Source organism: Crinia signifera, chromosome 5 (assembly GCF_055691185.1).
Source record: "Crinia signifera chromosome 5, ASM5569118v1, whole genome shotgun sequence".
Classification (NCBI taxonomy): domain Eukaryota; kingdom Metazoa; phylum Chordata; class Amphibia; order Anura; family Myobatrachidae; genus Crinia; species Crinia signifera.
The window spans coordinates 111,583,249-111,604,447 of record NC_139221.1 but is presented as its reverse complement, the minus strand read 5'-3'; the positions used below and the strand labels follow the sequence as shown (position 1 = coordinate 111,604,447).

The window sequence follows — 21,199 nt, the reverse complement described above, 5'->3', positions numbered from 1 at the left end:
CCTGTGAAGAGCTGCAGCCATCCCCTCTGTCCAGAGCAGTAGCGGTTGCGGCGTGACAATTGTAGGACCCCCACTGTTGAGTGCAGTTAGGGGCGTCCATTTATGCAGGCCTAATGCTGCCTAGAGCTGTCTGTAGTCCCGGTGACAAGGAGGTGCAGCAGGTCTGGCTACGGAGATCTGGGTCAGCGACGGAAGCTTGGGCTGGCATCTAGTGTGGGTGGGCATCTGAAGTCAGCGCCGGGTCTGGAGACTCCGCAGATGGACACTGGAGGCACGCCAGAACGCCGGGCATAAGAGAGACAAACTCGGGGGGAAGAGCCTGTGCACTTGTCTGGATCTGAGACGGATCGGGTAAGCCCCTATATGCAGCGGTGCTGCAGGGGCTTGGTGATTACCTTTGTTTGGCTATTATGCTTATTTTTGCCATGTTTCTGGCTCATGTGCAGTGTTCTGAGAGCAGACTGATAGAATTATGGAGGATGATAAAAGGCAGCAATTGAAGTCTGGGTAAGCCAGGAAGGTTTTTTTATTAGTACTCGGTAAATTCTGATTACACTGCTTGTATTTATCCTGCGTAGGTCTGAGACCAGTAAAGAAGGTGGAGCTAAAAGCTAAACATAAGAGTCTCGATACGGCAAAGTGCACACTGTGTGACAAGAAATGCTCTGGATCTGTGTATGACAAGTGTAAGGGGTCCCAACAAAAGGGGCGTCCCAAATGAGTTAGTGGGCATGTTAAAGACTGTGACCAAAGATGTCTATGAAAAGAACCAGAGCGGCTTTTTCTGAGGATTCTGACTATTCTGCAGCAGGCCCAGTAGTTTGGACTGATTAAGAAGCGGAAGAGGGTGAAGTCTTTCAGGAAAGAGTTGAGGTTGACTTCAACCCAGACTTGCTTAATAACCTACTTACATTGTTTAATAAATTGGTAAATATATAGGACCCTCAAAAGGAGGAAAAGTTGCAGGATCTGCTATTTAAAGATAAGAAAAAGGCTAAAGTTTTCCCTTATCAAAAACGCTCAAAGATTTAGTGGAGGAAGAATAGGTACAGCCACCTTATCTGGATGTGACAAAGTGCAGGTGAGGGAAGAAGCACCCAAGGCTGATGTGGCGGTGGCGAGGATATGTAGGAAGACGACACTTCCCCTAGAGCAGTGGTAGCCAACCCTAGCCCTCGAGAGCTACCAACAGTTCACATTTTCCAGACAACCTAGCTGCTGCACTCATTAATCACTGACACATTTTAAAAGATACACAGATGGAGCTAATTAGCTCACTTGTGATTCTGTGAGGAGACCTGCAAAACATGCACTGTTGGTAGCTCTCAAGGACTAGGGTTGGCTACCCCAGCCCTAGAGGATGCTAACCTCTTCAAAGACTCTGGAGAGAAAAATGGAAGTTACTCTGCAGAAGCAGCAGGTTACCTCAAGGGCGACAATAAAATAATCGGCCATTGCGGTGACCTCCAGAGTTTTGAGATCATGGTGTCAGGACCTAGAATCCGATCTTCTAGACAGTGTTAATAGGTCGGAGCTTATAAAGTTGCTGTGTAGTTTGTGCGACGCATCGCTTGATGCCGTGCGACTGGCATCCAGGGCTAATGCTACGACAGCGGTTATCAGAAGGGCCTTATGGCCCAGGCCGTGGGCAGCTGACACGCAGTCAAAAAATAAACTTCTTTCACTGCCCTTCCAAGGAGAATACCTCTTTGGCAAGCAGTTGGACAACATCATTACCAAGATTTCTGGTGGGAAGTCGGTATGGCTTCCACAAGATCAAGGCCCTAAAACTTACCAGGCAGGAGCTTTAGAAGGCCTTGGTTCGGGAACCGGAGTTCCTTTCACGGACAAAGGGGCAAGGAGGAAAGTTTTTCCTTCAGTCGGGTCACAATGATGCCATGGATAGGGTCAGAGGCAGGCTGACTTTCAAGCAGGCCTGGCTTCGGTCTACCGAGGACAAATGGGTACAAGAAGTAGTGTCCTCGGGCTACAAAATCAAATTCATAAAGCGACCGGGGGATTGGTTAGAAGAATTAATTCCAGTGTGTTGCGAAGAGCCTTATTTGACAGCCTTAAGAACATTATAAACCAAGGTGTGGTAGTGGTGGTCCCAAAGGAGCAGGGAAACCTGTGGTGGTGCTTAAGGTTTTTTGTAGTAAAAGAGGCTACAGGCGGATTCAGAACTATCCTGGATCTAAGGAGGCTAAATTCTTATGTACAGATACAGAAATTCAATATGGAGTCTATCAGATCTATCCTCCCAGATGTCAAGAGGCACTTTCCTAAGGACTATAGACTTAAAAGATGCCTTTCTGCATATCCTTATATTCCAAATACATAAAAAATATCTCCGGTTCCGCATAAACCAAACCTCTTACAAATTCACCTCCGTGCCATTCGGACTGTCCGCGTCACCAAGGACATTCATAAAGGTCCTAGTAGTACTAATAGCCAAGCTTAGGCAAAAAGGAATATCAATCTGGCCATACCTGGACAATCTGCTTATCATGGCACAGACCGAGGCCCTGGCACGAAAACACACACACACACACGCCAAGTGTTGGACTACCTAGGCCATGGGTCTTCAACCTATGGCCCTCCAGATGTTGTGAAACTACATGTTCCAACATGCATTGTCACATTTTTTCCTATAAGAGCATGCCAAAACTGTCAGGGAATGCTGGGAAATGTAGTTCCACAACATCTGGAGGGCCACAGGTTGAAGACCTGTGACCTAGGCCATCATGGTTAGCTAATAAATCTAAAAAAAAAAAGTCATCTGGAACCATCCTTGGTAGTGAAATACAAGCGATGTCAATAAGGCTGACTCAGGATGGAAGACTAAAGCTAAGAAGCGAGGTTTTAAGGCTGTTAGGAAAAAGAATAATATCTTCCGGAGACTGCATGAAGATTCTGGGCCTCATGTCGGTGGCCCTGGATACAATACAGTGATCAAGGTTCCATATGAGAAACCTTCAAAACTGCTTCCTAATGGGATGGAGATGGGAAGAACCTGAGTCAACGAATGCCTCTCGAAGGGGGCGATAGCAGATCTCAAATGGTGGTCAGATACAAGAAGACTGCATCAAGGCAGATCATTTGTAATAGGTGTACAGACTGGTCACAACCGATGCCAGCCAAAGAGGGTGTAGCGGCGCAAGGGAAGTTGAACGGTCTGTATCAGGCCCACTCAAATATCAGACATGTGCACAGTTTTTATGTCAAGCTTTTCAGGACCAGTAATGGAAGAAAGATAAGGTCAGACAACCAAGTGGTAGTAGCCTACGTAAACAAGCAAGGCGGCACGAGGATGATGTCTGAGAGGATAGCAGTCCTTCTATGGGTGGAGCAGTGTGTGCAGAGCCTGTCGGCCGTCTGTGGCTGGAAAAAGAAATCAATAAGTGGATGCTTTGAGCAGATCCAGGTTGCCAGGAGAGTGGGAATTCTCTCCAGAGGTGTTGGCAGACGTTGTACAGAAATGGGGCCTACCTCAGGAAGACCTAATGGCGACAGCACAGAATTCGAAGTACCAACCTTCATCTCAAGGCACTGGGTGGGAGCCAGAGGCATGGCAGTTAGATACCCTGACAGCGGCGGGGGGGACGGACTTGGCGTACATGTTCCCAATCATTCCCAGGTTATTAAGCATAATATACAAAGGGAGAGGCCTATGGTAATAGCAATTTTACCTTTCTGGTCGAGAAGATCCTTGTTTCCCAAGCTGATGAGGATGGACCATGGAGGCTGCCAGATTGCAGCAATCTGATACAACAGGGGAGATACTTCCAGCATCAATTGTGCAATTGGAAGCTGATTGTTACTGAAACCAGAACCTTGGTAGAAAAAAGTTTTTCGGGCAAAGTAGTGGATACTCTGCTGAAGGCTAGAAAACTCAACATCGGCCATGTATCATAGGATTTGGAAAACGTGTGTTTCTGCAGGGGGAATGGTAAGAACCCAAGATCGATACCCACAATACTTGATTTTCTACAGTCATAGTTGGAGAATCCGCGAGTTCCCTGAAAGTATAAGTGTCTGCTCTCGGGGCCATGCTAGACATGAGAGGCGGAAGATATGTATGTACAAAGATTCGTCCAAGCCATTAAGAAAATACGACCTGTCTTTCATAACCCATTGGCCCCATGGGACCTTAATATGATACTTCACGTTTTGACGGAAGCTCATTTTGAACCGCTTGAGGAGGTTTCTTTTTATGTGGCTTATGACCAAGGTGGCGTTCTTAGTCGCTATCACCTCAGCTAGGAGAGTGTCTAAGCTGCAGGGCCTTTGTCCTGGAAGAAATTTAGAAACTGCTCTTCAGCCCAAAGTTGTGTTAAGAAAAAAATCCCCACTTTTTGCCAAAGGTGGTTTCAAATTTCCATATGAACCACGAAATAGTACTGCCATCTTTCTGTGCTAACCCAGTTAATGCAAAGGAGGCCAGGCTTCGCAATCTGGACGTAATGAGGGCCCTTAAGATTTATCTATAGAGTGGAGCCGTGGCAAAGAACCAAAAGGCTGTTCCTGGTAACAGAAGGCAAGAATAAAGGCCTGGGGGCCACGAAAACCATAGCAAGGTGGATAAAGAATTGCATATTGGAGGCTTAGAAGACCAGGAACCTAGATCCACCAAAGTAACTCGGGGCCCACTCAACTAGGGCTATGGCAGACTCCTTGGGTCGTCAAAGAGGCGGCATCATTAGATAAACTATGCAAAGAGGCTTGCTGGGCATCAGCACACACATTCACAAAGCACTCTAGGATGTGCTTTCTTCCAGTGACACAAAATTCGGAAGAAAGATTCTTAGTGCTGTCATGTAGAGGGGAAAAAAAAAAGCGAAATCCCTTCAGCTACAAAGATTTAGCAGAAGTGAAAATGGTGGAATTTAACCTTGTATCCTTTATTTTTTTTTTTTATTATTTGCCTGCCCCAGTGACATAACTCTAGGGTATTCCCATATGTTGGTTGCCATGGGGAGGTAGAGGAAAGTACGGATTCTTACCTGTTAATACGCTTTCCTCTACTCCACCATGGCAGCATGTATTCCCAGCCCGGATTGTGTGTGTGTTATAGATAGATGTATATTAGATATAGTTTATTGGCACTTTAAAATTAAAAGGCCTAGAGGGGCCAGTCCTTATATAGGGGCGGTGTCTTTTCTTCTACGATCCCCATGGCAGCCATAACACTGGGATGTTTCCCTTCCCCCATAGATCAGACAGGAGTTTTTTCTCTAGGACCGCCCACCTTGTGTATAACAGCCTCCTCCTCCTTCACCTCAGTGTCTTTTTTTTTTTTTTCTGTCTCCGTTTAGAGAGGACAGAGTAGGAGTATTTTTTTTTTTTTTTTCCAAACGGGGTTACCTCTTATGTTATGGGGTGGCTCCCCGGGGAGAAGGAGATGCTAGGGGGACTGGATTTATCCATAACCCGATGCAAGTATGTAAATGGACTTGTTTCAGTATATAGATAGATAATGATGATGAATTATTTATTGCTGGCAAAGAAAACGTAGGTGGTATACGGCGGGAACGCCCGGTATCTACTCACATAAAACAGCCCGGGGCACGGCATTGGAAGCGCTCTATGACATGGAGAAAGGTCGGGCTGGACTGTAAGCCGCGAATACACGCTGCGGGCTTAAAGTTGTGAGGGCGGAAGTACGCGTCGCTGCCTCACTTCCGCATAGAGCAAAGCGCTTGTGTGCAGCTAAGTCAGTTCCCCGGAAACAGGGGGAACAAGTTTGGTTCCGCTCAGCCATCCTGATTATGAGTGACGTCGCGCTAAGGGTTATGGCGCCCTATTTAACATGTACGCAAATCCAGTGTACTATATACTGGACTGGAGAGTGCTGGACTGGAGAGTGCAGCTGTCGATATGGATGTGCCTTCTCCCTCTAAGCTGGATAATGCCCCTGTGAGGTAAGCCTTTTGGTTTTGGGCATTTAGATGTTTTATTTTCTAGTTACTTAGTACACTTTATTTTTCTTATAGTGTGCCTAATGAAGGTACACCTGTACTGAAGAAAAGAGTTTCTAAGAAGAAATATATTGAATCTATTTGCATGTCATGTGACAAAATGTTCTCTGCAAGTCAAAATAAATCATTGTGAAGATTGTGAAGTAAAACAGAAGGATCCCACAAGGGACGTTATAAAGAAAAAATCAGATCATACTGAGATATTAAGAGAACTTATGTCGTGGATGAAACAGAATTTCATGTCTAAAGATGAATTTGTACAGTCACAAACAGCAAAAAGGTCACGATCACAAGCTGGGTTGAATCAAGATGATGATTAGTCTGGGATGGATGAACCAGTAAAGGATTCCACGGATGAATCAGGTGAAATTGAGGAGGACAGGACCTTCAATCTTGAGATTGTGGAAAATGTATTAAAGAACATATATAAAGCGATGAACTACCAAGAAGTCCCAGGTACTTCAGCTGAAAAGGATCCTTTGTTTGAGGACAGATCCAGAAAGGGAAGGACCTTCCCAGTAGTAAAAGTAGTAAGAGAAATGATTGCTAAGGAGTGGACAAGAAGTTCACTCTTAGTAACAGAGTGGATAAAATGTATCCATATAAGGATGAAGAATTTATTGGATGGTGTAAGATTCCAAAGGTGGATGCAGCGGTCTCAGAACTCACGTCAAGATCAACAATACCTGTAGAAGACGCAGCGGCCTTCAAGGATTCTATGGGCAAAAAGGTAGAAACCTCCCTGAGAGAGGTGTATACTGCTTCAGGAGCGCTTAAATCATCGGTGGCGATTGCATCCGTATCCCGTGCCCTTAGGCTTTGGGCAGCTAACTTACATACTGATGTAGAAGATAAAATATCTAAGTCGTATATATTATGCAGCTTAGAAATACTGCAGAAATCCATTGACTATTTATGTGAAGCATCTCTTGACTCTGTGTCCTTTGCATCAAAATCTATGGCAGCAGGGGTGACTGCAAGAAGGGCACTATGGCTGAATTCATGGAGTGCAGATGCAAATTCCAAAAATAAGTAAACAGCATTACCTTTTGAAGGAAATTATCTATTTGGATCCAAACTTGATGCCATGATCCAGAAACTGTCAGGAGGTAAATCTGTTCGTCTCCCACAGGACAGAAGAAATCGTTTCCCTTATCCAGGGACACCTAAACCATCTTTTAAAGAGGCGAGAAGTTATAGGCCCGGAAGACCATATTATAGAAGAGGGAATCCAAACCTATCCCTGCAACCATTTCGGGGAAGATTTCAGTCTGACAGAGGTGGAAGATTATGACCATAAACAAGGAATCAAGATTGGAGCAAGACTATTGAATTTCCCAGAGGTCTGGAGGAAGACGATTGGGGACAGATGGGTCCTGAATATAATACAGAAGGGTTATTCAATAGAATTTGCAAGATATCCGAGACAAGACCGGTTTATAAAGTCCAGAACACCAAGAGTGATGGAAGAAAGAAGGGAGTTGTCACTGAAGATAGAACAACTGCTAGAGATAAACGCTATAGAAGAGATTCCCAGGCGACATCACAGAAAGGGGTTTTACTCAAACTTATTTCTAGTGAAGAAAACCAATGGGGAATACAGAACAATCGTGGATCTGAACAAGAACATAAAGAAGATAAGGTTCAGGACGGAGAGTCTAACTTCTTTAGTGGCTGGAATAAAGAAAGGGGCGTTCTTAGCTTCAATAGATTTGAAGGACGATTATTATCACATTCCAGTAAACATCTATCACAGAAGATTCCTCAGGTTCTCAGTGTCAAACAGGCACTTCCAGTTCACGTGCCTGCCCTTTGGGCTAAGAACATCTCCAAGGGTATTCACGAAGGTGCTGGTCACCCTGATTGCAGAATTGAGAAAACTAGGAGTCCTGATATGGCCAAATCTGGACGATCTGTTAATTGCTGGAGACTCAGAGAAAGAAGTTCTACAAGGCCTAGATCTGACGTCAACCCTACGGAGACACGGTTGGGTCATAAACGAAGTCAAGAGTCGTCTTTCACCAAGCCAAAATATTCAGTTCCTGGGCGTCCTAATAGACTCTGTAAATTTCAACATTGCTCTGTCTCCAGAAAGATGTTGGAGAATCCAAGGAATGATAGAGACAGTTCTATATTCAAAGAAGGTGACACTGATTATGGCAGTACAATTGCTTGGAATGATGACGTCCTGCATAAAGGTGATACCATGGGCCCAGGCAAATATGAGGAAACTACAATGGTACCTGTTACCTTTGATCCGAAGAGGATGCAGGGACCATCATCTAATAGCGTTAAAGGATCCAATAAGAAAATCTATATTATGGTGGACAAGAGACCTGGAGGAGAAGAAATCCAGTCTGAAGAGTCCGAGTTACGTGGTATTAACCACAGATGCCAGTCTAACTGGTTGGGGTGCACACATGACGAATGCATCAGTGCAGGGAGTATGGTCCCTGGAAGAAGCAATGAATTCCTCAAATGTAAGAACTTCAAGCGGACTGGGAAGCAATAAAACTATTGAAGAATTACACAGAGGGGAATCATGTCAGAATTATTTCAGACAATGTGACGGTGTTCTCACACATAAATCATCAAGGAGGCACCAGGAGCAAAAAGCTAATGAGAATGTCAGAGGAGATTATGACATGGGTAGAGAAGCATCTTCTCTCTATCTCGGCAGTATACATACCAGGCAGAAGAAATATAATTGCAGATTTCCTGAGTCGAAAGCTGCTGGATCCAGGAGAATGGGAACTAAACGAAGATGTATTCAGAGAGATAATACAGAAGTTAGGAGTTCCAGAGGTAGACCTGATGGCTAGTCACTCCAACAGAAAGGTGAGGACATTCTGCTCAAAATACTATCATGCCCAAGCAGCGACGTTGGATGCCTTTACAATCAAATGGTAGTTCAAACTGGGGTACATATTTCCACCTTTTCCCTTGATAAACAAGGTAATAAAGAAGATACAAGAGGACAAAGTAGACCTGGTGGCAATCCTACCATATTGGCCACGAAGGGGTTGGTTCTCGAATGCCCTAAGACTATCTGTACAGAAACCATGGGAGTTGCCCAACAGACCGGATCTGCTGAAGCAAGGTCCAGTACTATACTCAGAACCCGCGACATTATGTCTAAGGGTGTGGAGATTGAGCGGCAAATACTAAAGAAGCATAATCTCTCACCACAGGTCACTGATATGATGCTGAAGGCCAGAAAAGACGTCTCCTCATTAGCGTATTACAGGACATGGATAAAATTCATCGAATGGGGTCAGTTCTCAGGTGAATATTCCAAGATTTCCACTGGAGAAGTATTACAATTCTTGTTTGACGGATTCCTATTAGGTTTAGCAACAGCCACCATCCAGGCACAGGTTTCGGCCTTAAGTGTTCTGCTGGACAGACCATTAGCTGAAGAGAAGATGGTAAAGAGGTTCAGCAGGGCCATGAAGAGAATTAGACCTCCAATCAAGTCGATTGTGGCCCCGTGGGACTTAAACCTATTGCTTACAGTATTAACCAAGCATCCATTTGAACCACTTATAGACATTCCGCTCAAACTACTTACCTGGAAAGTGGTCTTTCTCGTAGCAGTAACCTCAGCTAGGAGGGTGAGTGAGCTACAGGCGCTGTGGATTGAGGAACCCTATCTTATTGTGTTTCCTGATAGGGTGGTGCTGAGAACACACCCACAATTTCTACCTAAGGTTATCTCAAGATTTCACCTCAATCAAGAGATAACCCGAGTTCTATCCAAATCCTCACAATGAAGAGGAAGAAATGTGGCACAAATTAGATCTGGTGAGAGCCATCTCTATATATCTGGAAAGAACCAAGACCTTGAGATCCACTAAGCATCTATTCGTAATTACAGAAGGAATAAAGAAAGGAGGAGCACCAGTTAAGCAAACTATCTCAAGATGGATAAGAGAGGTTATCCTATTTGCCTACAAGAAGGAAAACAGTGGCGCCCCCTATCGTCCAGGCACACTCCACTCGGGCAGTCTCCACATCATGGGCGAATAAGGCGAAGGCATCTATTACAGAGATCTGTAGGGCTGCTACCTGGTCCTCGGTTCATACTTGGAATAAAGAAAGGAGGAGCACCAGTTAAGCAAACTATCTCAAGATGGATAAGAGAGGTTATCCTATTTGCCTACAAGAAGGAAAACAGTGGCGCCCCCTATCGTCCAGGCACACTCCACTCGGGCAGTCTCCACATCATGGGCGAATAAGGCGAAGGCATCTATTACAGAGATCTGTAGGGCTGCTACCTGGTCCTCGGTTCATACTTGGAATAAAGAAAGGAGGAGCACCAGTTAAGCAAACTATCTCAAGATGGATAAGAGAGGTTATCCTATTTGCCTACAAGAAGGAAAACAGTGGCGCCCCCTATCGTCCAGGCACACTCCACTCGGGCAGTCTCCACATCATGGGCGAATAAGGCGAAGGCATCTATTACAGAGATCTGTAGGGCTGCTACCTGGTCCTCGGTTCATACTTTCTCTAACCATTACGCACTTAATGTATCTACTGCCCACTTTGGGAACCATGTTCTGCAAGGAGCTATGTCCGTTTGACTGGCTTCGCCATATTAAATATTTCATGCAGCTATTCCCTCCCGTGTGTTTTACTTGGGTATGTCCCAGTGTTATGGCTGCCATGGGGATCGTAGAAGAAAGAGTCGAATTATACTCACCGATAATTCCTTTTTCTTCCTAGAGATCCCATGGCAGCCACTTATTGCCCTCCCGTGTTATTATTGTGTTTTTTTCTCCAGGATTACGGAGACATTCAAAGACACTAAGGTGAAGGAGGAGGCTGTTATACCCAAGGTGGGCGGTCCTAGACTGTCGGATCTATGGGGGAAGGGAAACATCCCAGTGTTATGGCTGTCATGGGATCTCTAGGAAGAAAAAGGAATTATCGGTGAGTATAATTCGACTTTCTTTCCTTTCCAGATATCTACCTATAGGGAGAAAACCCATATGTTGGCTGCCATGGTGAAGTAGAGGAAAGCGTATTAACAGATAAGAAGAATCTGTACTTTTTGTGTTGGCATTTCCCTCTAACTTTTACTTATTAATTCTATCACTTGCATTGGAAGTGTAATTTTTAATGTACAAATATTTAAGCAACAACTTTTACTGTTAGTCTGGGCTGACCTTTCGTGCATATCAGGTAGGTTGTAACCACTACTGCTTCTGTCCTATCTATGCCAGCTGTCTTAATGCCGCTGACTGCAGCCATGAACAAAATATAGCATTCTGATTGCACAGGTGACTGACTGATTTCGGCCAGAATACACTTCTTTTTAGTGTTTACCTGGCCTATGTGAGATTCATTCTTTGCATTTTACAGTGCAATTCTCAAGATTCCTTGCATTTATCTTTCAGCTATTCCTGTGTTCTGCTGTCAAAGTTGAAACACAGCAGAACACTTACTGCAGGGCTAAACTGCTCAAAAATGGTAGAAAAGGCTTTGAGCATAAATTGCAAATGGATGCAAGGATGGTTTTTAATGACCTACTTCTCGATACGGAATAGCTGTGATTTCCTGTAATGTTAAGGCCAATGCCACCGGAAGTTCTTATGTCGCTGGATTTATTGTAGTTCCAAGAACAAATTACTACTGTTAAAACTGGTGTATTCTCCATATGGTCTATTAAAATGCTCAATATTTTCTCTTTTATGTTCCTGAATGTTATTGAGCAATTTTAATTAGCACGATTAACTATTTACTTGTGTAAATCTCAAACTGACCTTAACCAATAATGGAAACTAATTACACTGGTGTTTTCACTATTGGTTGCAAGGTTTATAGACTCAGGAAATGTTTAACCCCTTTTTTTTTTTTTTTCTGCTTTAGCTCCAAAGTCTCCGATGGAAAAAACTCGTTATGACACCTCACTTGGTCTTTTAACAAAGAAATTTATTCAACTACTTAGCCAGTCTTCGGACGGTGTAGTGGACCTTAACAAAGCTGCTGAGGTCCTCAAGGTGCAGAAAAGAAGAATTTATGACATTACAAATGTATTGGAAGGCATTCATCTCATTAAAAAGAAATCAAAAAATAATATCCAGTGGATGTAAGTATTTTAAACACTTCATTCAGCAATTTTTATGTCTGTAATGAGGCTTTTTAAACTATTTATTTTCCACTCCCAAAATCCTGTTATGAATGCTGCCTTTTATATTGGGGGGATTTTAGTTTTGTGCCTCATGGCCTCCAAACCTTTACGTAGTGCTTCATGGCCTCCAAACCTTTACGTAGTGCCTCATGGATCATTGGCCAGAATGATTATAAATTGGTGGCAATGCTCAAACGTTCACAAGTGGTGTGCACAGTGGATGTGATGTATTTTGTAAATGTACTCTTTACTTGTAGAACTTTAAGGTGGAGTTTTATTTGAAAAGTATTGTCAACTTTTCACAGCATATACTAGTTTCCAGAAAATAACTTAGCTTGTTGTTTTAGGGGCTGCACCTTGCCTGATGATGGATGCAGCAACATGGCACGGTGTCAAGGACTATCCAAGGAACTTTCAGAGCTCAGCCAGGAAGAGAAAAAACTGGATGAGCTGATAAAGAACTGTACCTTAGACCTGAAACTTCTAACTGAAGATTCAGAAAACCAAAGATATCCTTTGTGGAAAAATGTTTCATAACACTTCTGGTCTACTTCTTAATGGGCCCGTTCCCGTTTCTTTATGCTGCAATGGTTTGTTATAAATCATGTGACCATGGCTTTGATGGTGCAGACAGCTTTATGGTGCTTATCTTGCCCTTACAAGCTCTCATGTGTTACACATGATTGGATGTATGTTGCTGGGAAGTACGCAGCACACCTAGCCCACCAGTCGTAAATGTTTTTGGTCCCAATCATGAAATGCACAAGCTATTGTCCATAAAAACATACATGAATTGTTGCTGGTACTACTGTACTGGCTTGTCACAAATAAGGGACTTGATTTTATAAATTTCCAAGTGTGGACCGTGCAGTATTTTAAGTGAGCAGGTCTTTGTACTTGCCAGTTGTAATGTTCATGGAAGTTCAGGAGTTTAACGCTTGTGCTGTTTTTGGGCAAGTGACTAGTTCTGGTTTCACCATTACTAGAATAGGATACATGTATGGGATTTTGAGGTCTCATATACCCTTTAAAAGGGTAACTGGTTTAGGTTTTAACTTCTGGCCTTTCAAGGTATTTATGCGGGGAACCCCCTTCCACCTTTTTGGTTGTGGTACGTATTTCAGCATTTAGAGTTAAAGGGGTACTTGTTTAAAACTTAGTCCAGAGCCATCCTTTTTATTGCATCAAATGTGTATGTATGTCTCAAACACTGCATTCTGTTGGCAGCAAGTGAAACTACATTTTCTCTCAGAGGAAACTATCAAAGCTTTTGCTTCGAGCTGGCTTACTAGTAATAAATATGGTCCTGTTGGATTGCAATGAAATGTCCTTAACTTTGCTCACGTTAGCCTATGTAACCTATCAGGATATACGAAAAATCAGTGGCCTTAAGGACCAAACTGTTATAGTGGTGAGAGCTCCTCCAGAAACTAGACTTGAAGTGCCTGACCCAGTTGAGGTATGAGGTTCCTGCTGTTTTGTTTGTATGTAACTGTATGAGATGGGCCCAGCTGTCCGGCATCTGGAGATGGTTGATTAACTGTTCATGGCTTCTTCATTTGATAAGGAAATCCTGTGATGTAGAAAGGAGAGGGCTGTACCATAGCCCTGCAGGGGCCTTCCATTCTAGCAATACTAGTCATATACTGTAGTAGTATAAGCAGCACCCTTTAATCGTGGTTCCTCTGCATCCAATAGTCCTGGACCGCCCCACCAAATGAACCTCTCCCCAAGGACAAAGTTAATACCCCCACCCAAATATAAAATTGGTTCATCTATAAATATATTCTTAAATTAGCAACCTTATTTCAAACCATAAATTTTCTCTTCGGTAGGTGTAGTTTAATGGGTTTTCGGAAACTGTAGAGCAGTGGTGGCCAAACCTGTCCTAGATCTACCAACGGTGCATGTTTTCCAGGCAACCTGTGACTCTATAGTAGGGATGAATGCAGCATGTTTGAAAATATGACAGTTACTAATGATTACAGCTGTGCACCAGTTAGGTAACCAGGAAAACGAGGACCGGTTTGGCCACCCCTACTGTAGAGGCTTCTTGAGCGGTTACTAATTTTTAGTAAAGCTTTATATAATGAATTTAAGCATAAAGTATGTATTCAAATAATCTTCGTCAGCCCAAGCTCTTCTAAGCCTTACGAAGTTTGCTTTAGTGGAAAGTTATTGCAGATGAGACCTAATTTATAAAAAAAAAAAACAGTTTTCTATTAAAGACCAAAGCTGATCTTCCAGCAGCAGCTGAATTCACACTTCCTGACCATACTTCCTAGACTTATGGCTTTGCTCCCAGTATCCTCTTCCTCTCCCTAGCCATGGCTGCAGGAGTATTCTCTTCCTACAGCCTGGACACTAACCGAGTAATGAAACCATGTCTTCCCCATGGCCACAATGACCAGATCAGCCTCTCAAGGCTGTAAGAAGATTATCTTGTCCTCCAGTCTCTGTCCTTATGCTGCCCATATGTATGTGAGATATCGAATGCAATCATTCGATTTCGGCCATGTCTGGCCGATAAATCGAATGTTTGCATGCTTTTTAAGCTGCCATTTGACGCGATGCACAGGCACGCCATCGAATGTCGCATCGATAGATATTATGAGCTGCACATTTATCGAATTGCATGACCAATCTCGTGGTTTTTAACCACATGTGATAGCTCGAATACAATCAGCAGCGGGTTCAGGGAGTGGGGCTGGGATGGGTACCAGAGTGCTGGCGGCGATCCGGCACCTTAATGCTGGGGACCGGAGGTACTCTGCAGCAGCAGGGGAGGCATGGCGGTTGTGGAGCTTTTAGGCGGCGGGACCAGCAGATGAGAGTTCTCTCAGCCAATCAGCTGAATGTGAGGCCGATGATTGGCTGAGAGCGCTCTCTCTCAACGGCCTCAGCCAATCAGAGGGCCATCCCAGTGTTTCAAAGTCAACTGCTGCTGACAAGTCCCGCCGCCTGAAAGCTCCACCGATATAGTCCCCAGCTCCGGTCCCGCCGACACACCACCCCTCCAGCACCCGATGTCCATCGCAGGATGGCATGCGACATCGGGTGCTGCACTGGGCACCACTTGATGCAATGGGACATCACATTGCGATGTCCCATCGCATCTGATCGCACATATGTATGGGCAGCATTAGGCAGAAGTGATTCGTGAACGCCAGGAACATCCAACCTGTACTGTTGTATGTACTACTGTGAAAAGTGGAACTGGGGAGAGGAAATTTTATACAGTAAAGTTTGCTGAATATAAACTTTCCTTTGTTAAATCTAAACATTGTCATTTTGTTTTCTTAATCACATTTTGTGAATGGTTACTTACACAAATAGCCAGATTTCTCAATACAGTAAATATGGTTTAAATATTCTGAATTGGGTTTAAATGGATATTTGCATAAGTTAATTTTTGAAAAATACTACATTTTGCTCTGTAAGTGGTCAATAGTCCAGGTGTTAGATACCCATGCTTAAATATATGACTTAATTTGTACTTCATTTTGATAGAACCATCTGTGCACAGTCTTGGATATTTACACCTTTGTGGACCTTCTTGGTGTAAAGACCCACAGGGCTGCAGTAGAAGAATGTGACATCCCACGCTATTTGGGGACTTATTCTCATTTAAATTTAGAATCTTTAATAATCAAGCTGTGGCCAACATTACAGCCACATTGTTAAAGTTTTCAAGTTAATATCTTTTGGTATGGTTTCTATAGGTCTAAACAAATGGGGAAAATTGTAATTCTGATATGTCTAATTTTGTGGTTGTGGTGTTTGCAGAGTTTACAAATACACTTGTCCAGCAGTCAAGGAGCTATTGAAGTTTATTTGTGCCCAGAAGAGAGTGAATCTTATAGTCCAATGAAGCAAAATAATCCAGATCACAATGGCAATATTTCAAAGCCATCCTCCAAAGGTAAGAACTCATATCTGCCTCTTCTACACATCTTGGGAATGGGGTGCAGAAAGAATCTCAATTGAAAATCTAAATTTAGACATTGCAATTGTGTATTCAGTAATGTATAATTATAAATGGAGTCTACAAGGCGCTCATGAATGGTAACAAAAAATATATACGTCACTTCCCTTCCATTTGGATATAGTGATGCGGATGATCCTGGGTGTCTCAATAGTTTCCCATGAGAATATTCATATGGAGGAGCATGGAAAAAATAAAAACGATATACTTGGTATCAGAATTCATACAATATGACAACACTGAAAAAGTCCTTAAAGTGAATCACTCTTAGGAAAGAAGTGTTAGATGTTAGTGTGATAGATGTCCTTTCACCGTCGGTTAAATAAAACGGTGTCGTACCGAAAACTCACATAAGTGAGGTGAAGAACCCACATATAATGTTGACAAAGGTCCTTGTGGATTGAAACGCGTTGGTAAGCTGTGGAGGTACCTGACCCCTTGCCTGTTAGGACTGATACACCCTGGACCTTAACATATATGTGGACAATCCGGATATATCCACACCCAGATACCTTGATGAGTCACACTTAATTTCCTACAGTGAGTTGGGGTACACTCCCCATTGGAATTTCTTTAAAGATACCTTTTTATAAGAAAGATCTACTTGTCTATACTGTGAGAGGAGTATGACATTTCCTAGTCTAAAGATACCATTTATATGTGGGTTCTGCACCTAACTTATGTGAGTTCTCGATACGACACTGTTTTATTTACCTGACGGTGAAAGGACATTATCAAAACACTTCTTTCCTAATGCGGTGTACACACGGGGGCAATAGGGGCTGAAATCGCCGGAAATATGGTCACAGGCGACCATATTGCCAGTGATGAGAGTTTGCCCCGGTGATAAATCGCCGGGTTCGCGCTCCCGTTTCCAGCCCCCTTATGATCGCTGGTCGCAGGAGCTTGCTCCTGTGACCAGCTGGTTACCTCTGCGGCACTGCCGGCAGAGGTTCCCTTTCATCAGCGACCATCTCTGGTTGCTGATGAAAAGGAGAAACTGAGCCATATATTGCTAGCCATATATGGCTGAGCAATACATCTCCCCTGTGTGTACGGGGCTTTAGAGTGATTCACTTGAAGGACTTCTTCCGTGTTGTCATATTGTATGAATTCTGATACCAAGTATATTGTTTCCATTTTTTCCATGCTACTTCATATGAATATTCTCATGGGAAACTATTGAGACACCCAGGATCATCCGCATCACTATATCCAAACGGAATTGTATAACACAGAATTTTGTTTGGGGGAAGGTGATCCCTGATAAGTGTAAGTCAGACAGGGCAGCTGCGCAAGGAGGTGAAGGAGTTGTACTCTATTGCACCAATTGTGTATTCAGTTCTAATAATAGACATTAAAAATGCTTTATGCGTTTGTTATTGGACCCCACAAGTGTTCAGATTTTTAGTGCCAGTCCCAAAATATACATATCTTTTTCTAGTAAATACCAAAAAGAATATATGTAAAATAAAGGAGACTATATTAGCGGATTGAGCTGAAACCCAAGTTTACCACAGTAGGTGTGTAATATCAGCACTGCCTCATGTGGGATAATGTACAGAGCTTGAAGGTCTGTCCTAAAAATGTTTATGAAAAAGGCATGAAGTAACAAGAGCTGATTGCTACAGAATTGTCTTGAAGTCTTTGCTACTGCTCATTATGATTTTAAATATCCCCAAATAACATTGGGACTCATTGATTCAATAAGATGCCATTAATTTTTAAGTGGTTATAATCCAACAGCCACTGAAACACCAGAATTAAAAAAAAAATGTGTATGCACTTGACTGGCCCCTGCTGCTGCTAATATCTGCATCAGCGGGGATTGGCTTGTGTGTAGAGGGCGACAGAAACCACTTACCGGCTGGTTTTTATTATAGTTACACTAACACTCCATCATAATGATGGAACAGTGATGTCAATGCAGAGTCGTGTGTGTGAAATGCAACTCAATTCAAGCACACACAATTGCTCAATCACTCTCAGTCTAGAGCATGGGTCTTCAAACTGTGGCCCTCCAGATGTTGTGAAACTACTTATTCCAACATGCATTGCCAAATTTTTTCCTATAAGAGCATTACAAAACTGTCAGGGCATGCTGGTACGTGTAGTTCTACAACATCTGGAGGGCCGCAGTTTGAAAACCCATGGTCTAGGGCTGGGGTAGCCAACCCTAGTCCTCGAGAGCTACCAACAGTGCATGTTTTGCAGGTCTCCTCACAGAATCACAAGTGAGCTAATTAGCTCCATCTGTGTATCTTTTAAAATGTGTCAGTGATTAATGAGTGCAGCTGTGCAGCAGCTAGGTTGTCTGGAAAATGTGAACTGTTGGTAGCTCTTGAGGGCTAGGGTTGGCTAGCACTGGTCCTAGAGATATACAATAGAGGTTTGGTGCAACATTAGCCTTTTGTTATGTGGTAGTTCCATCAAAACCTTTCTTCAGCCTTGGGAAGATAACGGTTATTGGTAGTGTTTTCTAAATATTCATTAGTTAGGTATAACTAGATTAACCGACTACATTGGCCTTGGCTGCCTTTTCTTACCAATTTTGTTTTCTCTGATGTTTTTTTTTTGTTTTTTTTCTCGTACAGAGTTGCTGTCTCCTAAAAAAGAAAAAGTAAACTGCGCAGTGGAAACTATTTCTCCTTTAACAACGCCAACCAATCTTCTGCAGCAAACAGAGGATCAGATACCTTTAAATCTTGACGGTCCGTTTGTGAACTTGCTTCCTCCCTTCATTCATGAGGATTATTTGTTAAGCCTTGGTGAAGAGGAGGGCATCAGTGATCTATTTGATGCATATGACTTAGAGAAAATGCCTTCATTAGATGACTTCATGTGCAGCTGATTGCAACTTTCATATCTTAAACCATGGTTTGTTTTGTACTAAATACAAATGGAACCAGAGCCACTGTCTGACATCACCTACTTGACACCTTAACTGCTACTCCTTTTTTTTCTTTATTGAAGGCATGAATTTACAAATGCAGCAATGGCTGCATAAAGTGCATTTATTCAGTTCAATAATAGAGGCTATGCAAATTTACAGAGTTAGGATGATGATGCACTGGTATTGCTGAAGGCACACATGAGTGACTTGAATCGGTTTACCTTTCTTGGTATCTAAATCGGTAATACTTGTCCTAGTGAAGTCAGTCTGTGCCTTCCTGTACGTTCTCCCCAATCCTTGTGGACAAACCACAATAAATATGAACTATCATTTTGCATATGCTGTGTGCTTTTATTTTATTTTTTGTGTTTTTTAGTCGAACAAAGAATTGGAAGTGCCCAAAGATGTGTAATGAAATGGCTTGGTACATTTAGGGAGACCTTGTATGGGGGTGTGAATTTCCAGATGTCGAATGGCTTTAAAAGAAATGACAATTTGGAGCTTGAAGTGCCTGTTGTATTGTGTGCTAGGAGTAAAATGCTTGTACTACAGTTTGTTTAAGGTAGTAAATCTAGTCGTGTAAACTAGTTCTATGTGGTGCCAACGCCTTACTATTTATATGTGGACAAATTAAAATGTTTACCACAGAAGATTCCCCACAGGAAGTCTTTGACTTGTCTTGTTGGCGTAATGTGGTCTCTAATCGAACAAGAATAGTTTGAACATTATGAGGTGTATGCAATACTTTTATTTCCCTGATGCACAAAATGTTTTCTATTTACATGCATAGTGAACACGACATTCGCCTTAGGAGTGTATGCAAAGTTGCATGCGCTCAAACCACTTGTTGAAGCTGCTGGTTCAATCCGAAGCTGGTTTGTTTGAAGGACTCCGCTACATCTTTTCAGTGCCTAAAATCTAATCCACATCTTGAGCTTTGTTTTTAGAATACTGAAAAGTTGCAGGGGATAGGCCTGTACTGTATGGAGATTGCCATAGCTCTAAAAATTCCACCACATTGCTGGACCTGTAGGCTTATGCGTTATAGCACATGTTCTCAAAGTTGGTCCTCACAGAATCACAGGTGAAATAATGAACTCCTGTGGATGTTTTAAAATGGGTCAGTAAGTTATGGGTGCACATGTCAGCTAGCCTGGAAAATGTAAACTGTGTGTGTGGGGTCTTTAAGATAGGGTTTGAGAACCACTGCATTATAGCACCACAAAAAAAGATCTTGGACAGCTCCTGGGAAAGGCTTCCACGACTTGTGGCATTGCGCTACTACACAAGTGGTACGGTTAGCTTCAAGACCAGTTTTGATCAGCTTGGCCAGTGGCTCTTAACCGCTGTCCTCAAGTACCTCCAACAGTTCATGTTTTTTAGATCACCCAGCAGGTGCACTCGTTACTCACACATTTTAAGGTACACAGGTGGAATTTAATTCCCTTGTCATTCTGTGTTGAGACATGGAAAACATGCACTGTTGGGGGTACTTGAGGACCAAGGTTGAGAACTACTGGGCTCCATGTTGAAAAGTCTGTGGTGGTACACCTTCATCTGGAAACAACTGCGCTGACTTTGTGGGTTGATCGGGTTGTCAAACCCAGTCAGCATATTTTCTACTCTCCAGTCAACTAGCCAAGTTTCGTGGCACATGAGGCTGAATCCTGATGAGATGTCGAGCCTTCTCCTAACTGATAAACAGGAAACATGGATTCCATCTCAAAGATAGCCCTCATGGCAGCGATGTTGTCCTCTGAAAGTGGACACAGGTCAGCTGCAACACTGCTAGTGTTCCTGGGAAGAAATTCTGTAAGCTACAGTCATGGTGCTTCCTTCCTAAAAGTTGTTGCTGTAGATTGAAGTTTGTGAAGATAGTGAACTTGTTTACTACATTGGTGTGCAACTCCCCTTATATACAGTTCTGTGCCTTGACATTTCACAAGAATTCTAGTCCAAGATTACGCTGTACAGCCAGTCAGATTGTGACTACCTATGCCTTCACATCCAGAGACTTACTGCATGCTCTTTTTATAGATTAATGCTTTATAGGTGAATTGCATTGTGACCGTTCCCCCTGAATGCATGCAGAGTGTCTTCTATTAAGTTGCCAAAGGTTTTCTTATGTATGAAAATGTAGTTTTATAAATAGTGCTCTATTAAGTGATAGTGACTTTCTGTGTCCATCAATTTGTTCTTATTGTCTTATG

General features: G+C 42.9%; 1 protein-coding gene across 1 annotated transcript in view; it reads left to right on the top strand.

Moving 5' to 3' along the window:
* E2F3 (E2F transcription factor 3) overlaps positions 1–19,326 on the top strand; it is a 32,394-nt gene extending 13,068 nt beyond the window's left edge. The window contains exons 3-7 of the mRNA XM_083187849.1: positions 11,850–12,069; positions 12,459–12,620; positions 13,456–13,570; positions 15,898–16,033; positions 18,691–19,326. Coding sequence (XP_083043975.1) covers positions 11,850–12,069; positions 12,459–12,620; positions 13,456–13,570; positions 15,898–16,033; positions 18,691–18,947 — 890 coding nt within the window. The 3' untranslated portion in view covers positions 18,948–19,326. The remainder of the gene's footprint in view (positions 1–11,849; positions 12,070–12,458; positions 12,621–13,455; positions 13,571–15,897; positions 16,034–18,690) is intronic.
* The last annotated feature ends 1,873 nt before the right edge of the window (positions 19,327–21,199 follow it).